The sequence below is a fragment of the Cervus elaphus genome, chromosome 5, assembly GCF_910594005.1.
Source record: "Cervus elaphus chromosome 5, mCerEla1.1, whole genome shotgun sequence".
NCBI classification, from domain to species: Eukaryota; Metazoa; Chordata; class Mammalia; order Artiodactyla; family Cervidae; genus Cervus; species Cervus elaphus.
This window is the reverse complement of record NC_057819.1, coordinates 62,297,724-62,313,179: the sequence shown is the minus strand read 5'-3', so window position 1 is coordinate 62,313,179 and position 15,456 is coordinate 62,297,724. Positions and strand designations below refer to the sequence as shown.

General features: G+C 33.3%; 1 protein-coding gene across 4 annotated transcripts in view; it reads left to right on the top strand.

The window, feature by feature from the left end:
- Positions 1 to 15,456, top strand: part of LRBA (LPS responsive beige-like anchor protein) — a 723,276-nt gene that overhangs the window by 531,668 nt on the left and 176,152 nt on the right. For all 4 annotated transcript variants that reach the window (XM_043902582.1, XM_043902581.1, XM_043902579.1 and 1 more), the window contains exons 45-46: positions 13,783 to 13,923; positions 14,968 to 15,087. In XM_043902582.1, the coding sequence (XP_043758517.1) occupies positions 13,783 to 13,923; positions 14,968 to 15,087 (261 nt within the window). The remainder of the gene's footprint in view (positions 1 to 13,782; positions 13,924 to 14,967; positions 15,088 to 15,456) is intronic.

Below are 15,456 nucleotides of genomic sequence, written 5' to 3'. Positions count from 1 at the left end.
ACCAGCATGCTATTGCTGGAAAAAGTGCTTTTCCCAGTTGCTGCCTCATGGTATGTTTGTCCCAGGTTATGCCTTGAGCTTTTTGACCTAACCTGTTTTATGGAAAAGGTGAATGTGTGGTTAACTCTGGAGAATACCTGATGTTACTACCTGAGCATTCGTTTTTTTTCCTTTAATGATTGTTTATTGAGTAATAGTGTACCAAGGACTCTTAGTTTCTGGAAATTAGATACAGTCCTTTAAGTTACTGTTCTACTAAAAAATACACTGAAGACTGGTGAGGGGAAGTCAGGAATGGTCAAACTATAATCAGTAGTTTATAATGGTCAAGCTATAATCTATATTTATTACAGCATAGATTCTTAAAATGAAGGAAAATACTGCTAGAGTCCAAGGTAGAGGGAAAAGAAACATCATGCATTTTTTTTAAAACTTTAGAATGTAAGCACAGTGCGAGTTGTTATTTTGTTTAAGAATCAAGAAAAGGAAATTACTCTTGATCAGAATGTTTCTAAAGAGTAAATTATGAGATAAATGAAGAGATCTGAACAACCAGGTTGTCCTAAATTCATTTACTTGCTGATTAGTTGCTGTTGTTCATCCTTGTATTTATTGTGTATTTTTCTCTCTTTGTTTAAAGCAAAAGTAGGTGATGTCCCCCCTCTCTGTGTCTTTTATATCTCCTACCATCTGGTTGTATATTTTTATATGTGAGATGTTTCTCCTAACACACACACACATAATATACAGCATGCATCCTGACCTGGAATTGACTACCGGACATTTAACTGTTGTTGATCAGACAGCACTTCTTTATCTCTTTAAATTTTAAGTGCTGTTTCTGACAAATGCCAGTCCTTTTAGTGGGCTCTGCAACAGATACACTGGGAATCAATATACCATCTAGATGTCACAGAGGGAAAAGTACACTCTTTTGGCGGGGAGGGGAATATTGTTTTAAAATGATGGGCATTATAACGTTTGCTTTATTTTTCTACTTATTGGGCTTCAGTTAAACCAAAGGAATTCAAAGTTAAAACAACTTTATTATATTATAATGGTAAATAGTGGATCCTAAATCATTTAAATAAAATGTAAGTGCAGAGAAAGAAATTAAAATTATCCCAAGTTGGCTGCTTTCTATTGGCTGACAAAATATATTAAAAATATTTCAAGCTTGGCACCAATATGCTGTTATATGACACATGGATCTTAGAGATTTTGGTATGAGTTGCATTCCCTGGGCTTGGGGAGTTTATAGTCCAATCAGCAAAAAGAATGATACTGGGAAGTTTAGAATCTTTTCGTAGGATTGTGAGGGAATCCCAAGTAGGTGCTTTTAAAAAACATTTTATGTATGTGCTCTTCTTTAATCCTTTCAACCACACTCTAAGGAATGTGTTATTATCTTTATTTTACACATAGGAAACTGAGGTGTAGTGAGGTTAAGAAACTCTCCAAGGACATAGATTTCCTAATTGTTAAAGGCTAAAATCTGACCTTAGGTGTGTCCGTATCACTGAACTGGTAGACTTTGGGCATAACTAGAAAGCATAGTTTTGGTTGAACAGTGGCATTTGTATCTACTTCTTTCCCAAATGGGACTGCCTTTCCCTTTATCTTGGCTAAAGACTAGAGGTTTACTTTTTGGAGAAATTGCACCAGACAAATTTCTGATTGGAGAACAGGAAGCATAGCAGAGGGGGAGTTGAAGAGTAGGGAATGGAAAGCAGGAGGATTAAGAGAAGGCTTTAAGTACTGAGTGCTGAAGGCCCCCAGGCCCCTTTCGCTGCCCTGTTATCAGCACTCCGGCAGCCAGGCTTACGCCAGCCCCAGAGTGTAAGATGGACAGTTGTGTTACTCTTTGGACGTACTGACTGTCTCGATGAAAAGACCTCAAATGTACTGACATTTTAGGGATCCTACTTGGAGCCCATATGATTTTTCCCTCCGTAAAAGTCACATTTCTGTTTACACTCAGCTACTGAAGTCAGCTCTTTTGTGCCTCATTCTTAAAAATGAAGATATGACCAAGTAAGCAAGCATTTAAAGACAGCCTTCAATGTGAAGGACAGTAGAGACTAAATTGGATAGAAAAATAAAAGAAACCAGAAGAAACAAAGACAATTAAGAAGCAGAACCTTAAAAACAAAACAAGAGTAAATACCCTCATAGAGAAAAGTTATTGCATTAATAGAAAAAGAAAATATTACTATAGAATGTGGAGAGTAAGTACAGATGTTTTCTAAAAGGTATATCCAAAATGAAAGGGGGTATAGCTTGGAAAGATGAAATTCAGTAACTAGAGTAGGAAAGTTTTGGATTTAGATATGCTTGTGTCAGCCTGCCTCCATTTATTAGGAAGGACCTGTAGCAGAGTACTTAATCTGAGGGTCCTAAATAACAGACTGATTTTTATATAGTATTTGTTATAATACTGAAGAAAATCTTTCCTGAGTACACTGACCTTTCAAAACTTTAAATTATTACATGTACATTGTGATATATTATGGCTATTCAACGCTTTGCCCATAATTTAAAATTAAGTTTAGCAAAATGTGAACATATATAGATGTATATATATGCACACATACATACATTTGGGGTGATATATTGTGGTGTGTTTAGAGGATTTGCTGCAGATTTTTTTTTTAACTTAGGACAATGATCCATTGGTTTTACACAAACTGTTTTTTACAATTTGCATCTTTAAATGATTAGTACTATGTATGGCAGATTTGTTTTTTTTACTAGAAGTTACCTTCTTGTGGAAGTTTTTTTTATGACTCTAACAGGGGTTAAGCCTACACTTAGTTTAAGCAACCTTCACTGACATTGTTTTTTTAACATGAGTCAGAAAATGATAAACTGAAGTTACTGAAATGGATTGTGGTTAATATTACTGTCAGGGAGATGAATAATCTTTGACATGTACCAGCAACACACTGCCAGTCCAGTAATCCTTCTCAAAGTTAAGTATTTACTCTCACATCATGGTAAGTTACTGTGGTGTGGAGTGATCATTTGTTATTATTTATAAATAAATTGTTTCATTTACACAACGGTGCCAGCTTTACCCTGTCATACCCCCTGTTTTCCTGGTTTAGTGCTGCATGGACTCGGGTAGATCCAAGTAAGGAACATAGACTTACCATAAACTTGTGTAAAAAAATTTTTGAAACACGTTGAAGAAAATTTTAAGTTCAATAAGTACTGAAATTGTACTTCTAATTTCAGGCTGGGGCATTTCTTTAAGAGAGTAAATACAGTAAGAAGCCATTTTAAAAAGCCTGCATACATTTGTATTTTTCTTTATATCCTTGTGTTAACTTTTCATTCTTGTATTTCCCTGTGACAGTAAAAACTTAATTTATGTGAATGTGTAATAGTCTGCTTTTTGAAATAAGTAATGTATTAATGTGTCTTTTAGTCTCATGTCCACTTTCCTGTCCAAGTCTTTATTCTCCAAATCCATTTATTATAGTAAGCACATTTATTCAATATAAACACTTGTTTATAATACCCTGATTATATTAAATGTGTTTAGTCAAATAATTGATTATTAAGCATGTTTTGGGCACCGTTCACAGGTTTATTGCCAAGAGACCTGTAAATTCACATATATATGTATATTAATATTTGATAGAATGTCTTACTAAAAAAGTTAAAGTCTTCTGATTTTCATTACATGCTTTTTATTACCTGACAATGATTTGACTTTTCTAAGAACAAATTGTGTCAGACACAATTATTATTACCCTCTGGTATTGTTGCTGCTGGTGCTACTTATTTTTATCTATATTATGAAAAACCTAGACAGTGTATTGAAAAGCAGAGACATCACTTTGCCTTCCAAGGTTTGTGTAGTCAAAGCTATGGTTTTTCCAGAAGTCATGTGTGAATGTGAGAGTTGGACCATAAAGAAGGCCGAGTGCTGAAGAATTGATGCTTTTGAACTGTGGTTCTGGACAAGACTTTTCAGAGTCCCTTGGACAGTGAGGAGATCAAACCAGTTAATCCTAAAGGATATCAACCCTGAATATTCATTGGGATGGCTGATGCTGAAGCTGAAGCTCCAATAGTTTGACTACCTGATGCAAAGAGCTGACTTATTGGAAAAGACGCTGATGCTGGGAAAGACTAAAGGCTGGAGGAGAAGGGAGTGAAAGAGGTTGAAATGGTCCAGTGGCATCACTGATTCAATGGACCTGAGTTTGAGCAAACTCTGGGAGATGGTGAAGGACAGGGAAGCCTGGTGTGCTGTAGTCCATAGGGTCGCAAAGAGTCGGACATGACTGAGCGACTAGACAACAACATAATGTGTTATAGTTGCAGAATAATAGTTGAGGTTCATTTTTTTTACAAATGGAAGTCCAGTTCATCCAATACCACTTGTTGAAAAGACTGTCTTTTCTCATGAATTGTCTGGGAATCTCTATTGAAATTAAATTGGATGTATACATATAGGTCTATTTCTAGACTTTATTATGGTCAATAAGCATAATCTATCCTTATATCAATAACACGCTATCTTGTTTATTGTAGTTTTATAGTTAGTCATAATATCAGGTCATGTGAATCCAGTTATTTCTTCTCTCTTAAAATTGTTTTGGCTACTCTCAGTTTTCTGGAATCAGCTTGTCGATTCTGCTATTTTGATTGGGCTTGCATTTAATTGGTAGGCCATTTTTACCAAAAATAATAGTGATACTAAATCTTCCAATCCACAAATATGGTTTATCTTCCATTCATTTAGGTCTTCTTTAACTTCTGTCTGATGTTTTGTGGCTTTTAGTGTTGTATGCTAAAATTTTTAATTTATGCTTAAATGTTTCATATTTTTTTTCATTTCAAACTTTTAAAAGTTATAGGAAATTTTTTTAGATTGAATTTTTTTAGATTGACCTTGTGTTTTACAACTTTTGTTTGACTCAATTATTTATACTAGTAGTATTTTTGTAGACTTTTGGGGACTTCCTACATCTCGTGAATACTTACTGCATTATATAATGTTGATTAGAAGTGCTGAGAGAGCCTTTTATCTTATGGGAAAAGCATTTACTCTTTCATCATTAAGTATAATAATAGCTATAGGTTTTATATGTTCCCATTGTGTTTTTTGGTGTTGTTTTCAGTTTTCTTTCCCTTACTATTTTTCTTTCTACTTGATTTGGATTCAATTTTAATTTCTCTTCTTTTTGTTTTTTTAGTATCTTAAAGTGGAAGGTTTAAACTATTCCTTTCAGACGTCTTTTTCTTTCTAATATAAGCATTTAATGTTACAAATTTTTCTCAGAACACTGATTTTGTAACGTCCAACGAATTTTTATACATTGTGTTTTCATTTTTATTCCATTCAGTGTATTTTCTAATTTTCCTTATGACCCATAGATTCTTAGAAGAGTGTGTTTCCTTTCCACAGGTTTAAAGGTGTGTCATCTCTTTCGTTGCTTCCTAGTTTAATGCCATTATGATTGGAAAACACAGTTTTGTGACTTTGGTTCTCTTAAGCTAGTTGAAATTTGGTTTATGGCTTAGAACATGGTCTATGTTGAATATATCCTTACTAACTTTAGTTTTACTGGGGTATAATTGATTTACAGTGCTGTGTTGGTTTCAGGTGTAGAGCAAAGTGAATCAATTACGCATAAACATACACCGTTTCTTGTTTAGACTCTTTGCCCGTATGAGCCGTTACAGAGTGCTGAGTAGAGCTTCCTGGGCTGAGCAGTAGGTCCTTATTGGTCATCTGCTTCATGTGTAGTGGGCATACTCAGTCCAAATCTCCCACTGCACCCTCTCCCCCTTTACCCCCTGGCAACGTAAGTTTGTTTTCTAATCTGTGACTCTACCTCTGTTTTGTAATTAAGTTCATTTATACTCTTTTTTAAATAAAAAAAAGATATGATTCCACATATAAGCAATATCATATGATACTTGTCTTTCTGTGTCTGACTGACTTTGCTCAGTATGACAATCTCTAAATCCTTTCATGTTGGTGCATTATTTCACTCTTTTTTATGACTGAGCAATATTCCTTACTAATTTTTTATCTACTTATTCTTTTGATTACTGGGTGAGAAATGTTGAAGTTTCCAACTATAATTTTGATTTGTCTGTATCTTCTTTTTCACTTCTTTCGTTTTTTGTTATATGTATTTTCAGCATTAGTTTTTGGGTACATGTTATGAGTTGAATTATGTCTCCCAAAAAGATATGTTGAAATCCTAAGCCCTAGCACCTGTGAACATGACCTTATTTGTAAATAGGGTCTTTGCAAGTGTAATGAAGTTAAGATAAGGTCATTGAAGTGGGCCTAATTTCAGTATGATTGGTGTTTTCATAAGAAGATGAAAATATAATGGTAAGAGAGAGAGAACACCATGCAGTGATGGAAATAGAAATCGGGTGTTATGTTGCTGCAAGGGAAAGAATACCCGAGGCCACAAGACGCTGGAAGAGACCAAGAAGGATCCTCTGTTAGAAGCTTCACAGAGAATGTGGCTCTGCCAATACCTTATTTGAACATCGAACCTCCGGAACTGTGAGACAATAAGTTTCTATTAGTTTAAGTCACCCAGTTTGTGGTACTTTATCATAGGAGCCCTAGGAAACTAAGACAGTGCACACACATTTCAGATTGTTATGCTTCCTTCATAAACTGTTATTATCTTCATGTAATGTCTCCCATCACACCTGTAATAGTACATGTCCTGAAGTCTACCTTTTCTGATATTTATATAGACATGACAGTGTTTTTTTTTATTACTTATAGTATCTTTTTCTATCATTTTTAAAAACCTGTCTGTGACTTTATTTTTTTTAATTCCTTTTTTGTGGGCAACATATAATATAGTCTTGCTTTTATAGCCATTCTGATAACCTTTACATTTTAGTTGGGGTGTTGAGACCATTTACATTTAATGTAATTTTTTATATAGTCAGTTTAAATGTATTTTCTTTCCATCTGTTTTTTATCCCTTCTATCAGTTCTTTGTATCTTACCTCCTTTGATCTATTTTCTTTCAGATTGGGTTGTTTTATGATTCCAGTTTCATCTTCACTGTGGCTTGTTATTTATACCTTTAAAAAATTTAGTGGTTTCTTTGTGGTTTGAAATATACATCTTTAACTTAGGATTTCTTTCAGAGGGAATTATTCCATATGTAGCTAAAGTGTAGGTTTGTCTGTGGCAAGAAGTGAGTTCATGGTCCTAGCTGCTTCTTTAAGTGTGTATGTGAGTCTCTCTGTGAATAAATACATTTTGTTTTAACAGCATTGAGTCTCTTGGATATTTGTCATTTTCATGATTACTTTTTTTTTTTAGTTGACCTTGGATTGTTAAGATTTTGGGGGGCTTCTTCCAGGTGTTTAGCTCAACACTGGCATTGGATTATCAGATTATTTTAATTGACTTATGTGCCTTTCTCAAACAGGTAAATAACTATACTGAAAATCACTTAATATGAACTATAGCTGAGTAATATAGAACTCTGAAGGCGGTGCTACTAAATCTACCAGTGTGAGCCTTTGAAATGATTTAGATTCAGTTAAATACAATAAGTAAAATGGAATACTTTCTTTTTCCCAGGACATGTTTGTTAAATTGAAATCATATAGTGGGTATATGTTTAATGTTACTTGGAAGAGAGCTTGTTTTCAAGGGATTAAAAAATCCGCTGGTACTTAAAAACAAAAAGTGCTTATTTGTTAACTTTAAAAGCCATAGTAGTGTGCCAATAAAATTTTTTCTCGGCAATATTAAATTAAATGTAGAGTGTGTGAAGATAGGTGCCAAACCATTTCAGCCATGTATAGCATATGACAAAATACCCTGAAAATTAATGTTGAGTTAAAATGCTTATCAGTCTGTTTGTTATATTTGTCTTTTAGATAAAAGAGCTACTACAACTGACACAAAATAGTTGCTACACCCCCAAATGGTGGCAACATTGCTTAAATAATATAGGCTATCCTTTTATTTTCTTCTCCTTGTAGATGGGAAAGGAAGGCAGGTGGTAGAGATGCACAGAATTCACTGGCTTCTTTAAAAAGTTTTAGCAACACAAGGAATTGGGTTCATAGATATGGATATATAAATACAAAAAAAATTAAAAGTAAAAACAGCCTTCTAAAGCAACCATACCCCAATAAAGTTAATTTTTTAAAAAAGGAAAGTAAAGCAATAAACATTGATGACAATGCTTATTTTTATGTGTTCATTTTCCTTAAAAGCAATTTTGCCAAGTGTCTTTTCAGTGTCCCCAACACAAAATATTCATCCGTTTCTGCCATTTGTGAAATCTTCTGCTAAATATCCACTATATTATATGTGTATGCATGCTAAGTTGCTCAGTTGTGTCCCACTCTTTGTGACCCCACGGGACTGTAGCCCACCAGGCTCCTCTGTTAATGGGATTTCTCAGGCAAGAATACTGGAGTGGTTGTCATTTCCTACTCCAGGGAATCTTCCTGACTCAGGGATCGAACCCAGGTCTCCTGCGTCTCCTCCATTGGCAGGCAAATTCTTTACCACTGAGCCACCTGTGAAGCCCAAGCACATACATTATATAGATAAGAATAAAGTATAAATAACATTTTTTTTTCAAAAGAGCATTTAACCTAAAAGTCCCATGAAAGGATTCCAATGGTGCTATAGATTCTGCACCAACACTTTCATTAATCCACATAACCCAAATTATTCTAGGATTTAATACTCAGTCTAGTTAGAATTGGCTCTGAATCTTGCCTCAATTATTGATAGTCATTTAACTTCTTCCCAGACTCAGTACTTTCATCTGTAAATTTGGATTGCTAATGGTTTTGTATATTAAGGCATTGTTGTAAATATAATAAGATAATATATCTAAGACTCTTAGATCCTTCACTTATAACCAATAAATAGTTGCATTGTCATCAGATAGAATAGCCCTCAGAGTTATTTTGTATAATCTTCTCAAAACAAATCATTATTCTCTAACCTGGAATGACCATCTTCTATGATGTCACATTTCCTAATAGTCCATCCTCTTTCATCCTCTTGAATTTGAATTTTTTTTAATTTGTTCATGAATATCAATTACCTTATACATAATTAACAATATTTTTTAATTTACCCTGACATTTCTATAACCTGTTAGATTCATATGATATTGAGTTCAACCATTTTATTATCTTTTCCAGCTGTCACTTTGTAATTGCTCTTTTTCGGTATCTACAGGCCTATCCTACTTCCACAATAAATTAATACATAACCTCTTGCTTATGTTGTTGTTTAGTGGCAAAGTCATGTCAAACTCTTTGTGACCCTATGGACTAGCCTGCCAGGCTCCTCTGTCCTTTGGATTCTCCAGGCAAGAATTTTGGAGTGGGTTGCCTTGCCTCCGCCAGGGGATCTTCCCCATGCAGGGATCCAACCTGCCTTTTTTACATCTCCTGTATTGGCAGGCAGGTTGTTTGCCATTAGTGCCACCTGGGAAGACTTGTGTCTCCTCGATCTTTGTTAATTTTGAGCTAGGTTATTCAAGGTACTTATTATCTTCATTATTAAAATAGGGATGCCTAGCTCACATTTACTGTGAGAATGCATAATAATGTTTTATAAAATACAGAATGTAGCCTGGGGATTATCAATTAGGTAACTTCAGGTATGAATTCGTAAAAATTTTAAAAAGAATAAAAATTTAGAATGTATGAACATTATAGTCTTTTCTTTTTACAACTAACTTTTACTAGTAATCAGATGAAAGAGTTGTACTGGGTGGTTGTAAGGGTCTTTGAATCCAGTACTCTTTGTTTTTAATTAATGTAGTACTGGATGATTGTAACTTGTTTGACATTTCATATGCTTTTCACAATAAAATTTAGAGTCCCTTTGGATTTTTGAAAGATAATTCTGTTTTTTATCATGTTCTTGAAGTGGGGTAATGCAGTTTTGCAGTTTATGTATACTATTAGGCTTCTGACAGTATTGCTATTCCATTAAATGATTGTTTAATTGTTAATTGTTAATTAAGAATGTAATTGCTTAATTACATTCTCTCCTAATAGACAACATTAATTTCATTAGGCTTTTCTAATGGATTTTTTCTTAAATATTCTTGGTCAAATAAGCTGGAAATAGCAATAGTTATTATTACAAATAACATACTCTATGCCAAGCACTGAATTGGGTACTTTATATGCAGTATTTTTCAATCTCTAATAATTAGCAAAATTACTTCTCAGAAAAGGTAACGAAATTATTTTGTTGTGATGTGCTTAAAAACCTGATTTAGAAAGTTCTGCTTTGCATTTATTGTTCTGAAAGGTATCAGACAAGAAAAATAGAATACTTATGAGTCTACCACAGTTGGCAATTTTGCTATTTGTGAGATTAATAATATATCCTATGGTAGTAGAATTTGTTTTGTTTTGTTTTGCTATTTATACGTTTTCAAGAGTCCTGGTATTCTTTTTTCTTTCATTTGCCTTTTCCTATTTTAATCCAAGTTCTTATTTGCATTTTTTAAGTATAAATACTTTATGTTGGTATTCTGAACCTCTAAATCATTCTGTTTTATTTTAACCACTTTTTCATCTTGTTGTGATCGAGGTTCATTTTTTATTTTGTAGATTTAAATATTAACTCAAACAGGGCCTCTGTATCAACCTAGAGGGGTGGGATGGGGAGGGAGGTAGGAGGGAGGTTCAAAAAGGAGGGGATATATATATATATATACCTATGGCTGATTCATGTTGAGGTTTGACAGAAAAAATAAATTCTGTAAAGCAATTATTCTTCAATAAAAAATAAAGTAATTTAAAAAATATGTATATAGTTATATAGTTCTATTTGTTAGATTTTTGTAGTGTTTAAAATTATTTTTTGTATCCTGGGGCTATTTATGTTTACCTGGTTATGAACTTGAGTTATACCTCTCTAATCAATACTTATTTTTTATTGATTTTTTTCAAGAAGTTATGACCATTTCAAATTACCAGTATTCTTTTTCTTCCTTTAATCAATTTGCTGATTTTGAAAAATAATCTGGTCAAGCTTTTACAGTTAAGTTGTACAGAGAGCTTTTTGTAGGCTGATAATACTAGGCATCTTCCAGAATTGCCCTCCATTTGTTACTCGTAATATACTGTATAAGAGGAGCCATCAGCATTTGCTTTTAGTTCTTTGCAGAGATGAATAAACATCTTGAAATGCTGATTTAGACAGTGTTTTAAAAATTCTCTGATGCACTTTGGTGTATGACTCTTTCTTCATTAAATGTTTCGCAGCATTATAACATAGTTGGATTCAGCTCATCTTTTAAAGCAGTTGTCAGAAAAATATGGGCCAGCATGGTAGAATGTATTAGCTCAATACATTGTCTCCATTTTATTATGAAGCTACTGAGGAAGCTGTGATATACAGCACTGTCATTACAGATCTATTGTTAGGACCGTTCCACAGTCTTCTTTGCACTGCCATTAATTTATAGCAGTAAACAATATGTAGCCTTCCGACTGCAGCAAAGCAGAATCTTTTAATGAGGTGGATGTTATTACCACAATAAATCAGCGCTTTCACGTAATGTATAATTCAATGTGTGTATTCCCACTGTAACTTCTCTGAGTAAGCTGATAGTGTATCATTGTCATTGCACAGCTCCACTGGTCTTATTTTTTTTTTAACCTTCTTTTATTTGGGGACTTCCTTTTTATATGTTTGCAAATAAATGTGGTATGTCTTGATAGCTGTCCTGTAGCAGGCTTCAGAAACCAACTGTAACAATAACAGCCAGAATCAATACTGTGGGTTCTACCTATATGGATCTCTGCACAGTGCCATTTTTTTTCAAATGCTAGTGAAATCAATCCTAATTGGTTTTAGCATTATATTCAAGAAACGTGATTCTATAACTATTGATTTGGGGGGTGTACTCATTTGGAGAGTAATAAAAATAGGAGCAGATAAAGTGAATACTTAATATGCTGCAGAATCATACAAACAGAGCATTGATTTTATTTTTAATTCACATAATTTGTCTTCCAGTGATTTTATTTCTTCTTTCTTTCCTTTTGCATGGCTCAGTCTTCAGGGACAACAACCAAATACATTTAAAGGCATTCCAAATTGGTTCTGTAACAAAGATTTCTTGGAGTCGGTTCCATTTTTAACTGGCATAAATTTAGTAAATCAGACTTAATTCTTTTGTACAGAAACTAATGCTTTAAAAATGGCATTTTAAATTGGTATACTGTGATACTGATTTAAAATAATAATCACCTAAAGGTTTTTTTAAATTTTACTTGTAAAGGAAAAAAATGGCTTAAAATAAAATGTTGATTAGAACTGTCCTATTGAAGAGAATGAAAGGTATGAGCAATAAATTGCAGTTTTGAAAAAATAGTTAACAATTTGAGAAAGATGGCCAAAATGATCATTTAAAATGTTGCTTAAAATTACTTTTTAACATGAAAAGCAGTTTTAAAACTCGTTTAACATTGTTTCATTTTCAATAGAATATTTCTGAATACATCTATTTTAAAACCAGTATTTTAAATTTCAGCTTAATATTTCTCCCATAAATGGTCAGATATTTTCTTTCTCATATAAATGAGGAGTTGCTAATTGATAGATTTTTTATTAAAGAAAGTAATCTTGCATATTTTTTGGTGTATTGGTATTTATATTTTACATAAAGAATAGAGATTTTCTGGAGATTGGATTATTTTATGAGAATGAATTGTTTCTTGTTCTTTAAGGCCTTAAACCCCTTTGTGAATCTGGAAATCTCTTTGTATCTTCCTGAAGAAGATGTATGTGTGCATGATCACACAAAAGTTTGCTTTTTGCCTTCTGTTTAATGGAGTTCATGTGTTCCCTGAATTACAACAACAACAGTAATGATACCAGCTAACACTTATTAAGCTCTTATCCTATGCCAGTCAATCTTCTGAGGGCTTATAGGCTATTGTTTTATTCAGACTTTACCCCAATGCTAGAAAATTACCTTAAAAATAAGAACATTCATTGACTGTTGTCAGGCATGGTTTGTCCCTCTATGTACTTACTCATCTTATTTTACAAAACAACCTTCTTACTGGGTACCGTTATTACTCCAGTAAGTGCAGACTCTTCTTCACTTGGCCATGCTGCTTTGGGGACCTTGGCTGCAATATATTGTTTTCTAGTACAAGCTCATAACCTGTCTAATATTCTATTTATAGTACATATTTAAAAAATTTTTTCATACAGACATGTTTTTATCTTCTGAATTCTGGTTTTACTCATGCTAGTAGAAAATCCTAGATTTTCATTTAATCTTTTTCATGCAGTCCCTTTCTTGCACTTCTCCTCACCCCCTACCTCCTCAAATTTTGTTCCATCTTCTCAGCGTCTGTGATATGTTAATCCCTTAGCTTCAAGATTTTGTTTCTGGTTGCTGCTTCTGATGAATTAAGTAGGATTTTAGAGGTGCTTTCCAAAGTATCATATAGCTAATACTCACTTCATGTAATTATCTTTGTGAAAATGCTTGTTCTGGGCTGATTAAACTTTTATTCAAATGAAACCAACTTATTGAGAAATGACAGGTTTCTCCCTTCACTTATATGTATATATTTAATGTGCATTGGAAGTTAAACTTGTGTTGCCATCCACTCTGTGACTGTAGCACTGCTTTAAATAGTACGTATTTTTAATTCACTTTCACACTTGCTAATAGGATAATATTTGAAGAGATAAAGAAATAAAGGATGATTACATTTATGTGGGTTTCTTTTTTTTCTCCTCTCTATTGGCAGCCAATAGGAGCTTTGAATCCAAAAAGAGCAGCATTCTTTGCAGAGCGTTATGAGTCCTGGGAAGATGATCAAGTTCCAAAGTTCCACTATGGTACTCATTACTCAACGGCAAGTTTTGTTCTTGCATGGCTGCTAAGAATAGTAAGTTCGATTTGAATAATAAGCCATGGATAAGTAAATTCAATGTTGTGGAGAATATGCACTGATGAAAAATCATCGGCATCGTTTTTGAAGGGTGAAATTTTTTTCAGTGATTGAAGCTTTAATTATATAAATATCCCTGTATTCCATTTGGTCTGTATTGTACATGTTACTGCAGAATGGCCATACAAATGTATCACACGGGAATTGTGTGAATTTTTCCCTTAAATTTGCCTCTTCAAATAGTTGATAACTTAGCAGACTCTGAATTGCAACATATGTTATTTTCAAATGTAGTCTATTAAAATAAAAACTAAGATTCCCTTAACACAGACATATATTCTTATATCTTGAAAACTTCAGTTGCCCCAAGTGGAATAAGTGTGTTTGTAAGTTACACCAAGACTGCTGTGTATTGATAACATATTGGTTAAGCCAGAAGTGTTTCTGTAAAATTGGAAGGTGATTCATCTACAAGAAAGTAATTTCTTTGGGAAAGCATTAGCAGCACATCATTAATTTAAGCTTGTTAGAAAGGTACAGGCAGACATAAATCCTAGAGGTAATTTATAGTGCTTAGCTAATTTCGAGCAATTATCCACTAATATGTGTTTAAGTGTTCTTTAACTATGAGGAGGCTTTTAAATCTTCCAAACATTTTTCTTTTCTTAATCATAAATTAAATATTGAGCCATAACAATAGGAAAATTATATATTGGACTATTTCTTTGTACTATGAAGAAAAATGCAGTCTTAATTTATGTCTGAATGTTATTAATAAATTGTTCTTGAAAAGGAAAGGAGTCTAAAAAATATAGAAAATACCAAATTTTGGAAATACTTCTGAAACAATTTGAGAACCTTAATGTAATAGTTTAGGTATAATTATCAGTCTGTGCCTAGGACATAATACTGGCTAATGTCTATCATTAACATACATTAAGTGTCTATTTAATGTATTTAAATATAAAGATTTATAAAACCACATTTTTGTCCATGAGAAAACATATGCATATGGAGTTTTTAAATTGCTTATTTTTTTAGGAGCCCTTCACAACTTATTTCCTAAATTTACAAGGAGGGAAATTTGATCATGCAGATCGAACTTTTTCCTCAATTTCCAGAGCTTGGCGAAACAGTCAGCGTGATACATCGGATATTAAGGTACAGAACTGTTTCATTTTACAGTTGTTACTTCCAGTGTGTTTCTTACTGAATGAATTTCTCTTTTGCGGTACAGCCTTATTTACTAAAGATGAGCCTCAAAGGATGAGACCTTAGTTAAATGGTCCAGAACTACTGTAAATGATTTCTGTCTCTCTGTCTCCTGTCTGTTTTTGTCTGTCTGAATGTCTCCTCTTTCTCTCTAATTGTGGAACAGTTGTTTTCCTTCCTTCTTGGAATCTTTTTTAAAGGAAAAATACAGTAGTATGTATGTAAGGCAGCATGCTCAGTGGAATTCCAAAATCAATGAATAAAATTAATACAGTCAGAAATATACTGTGAGAAAGATCTCAGACTTAACGTATTTCG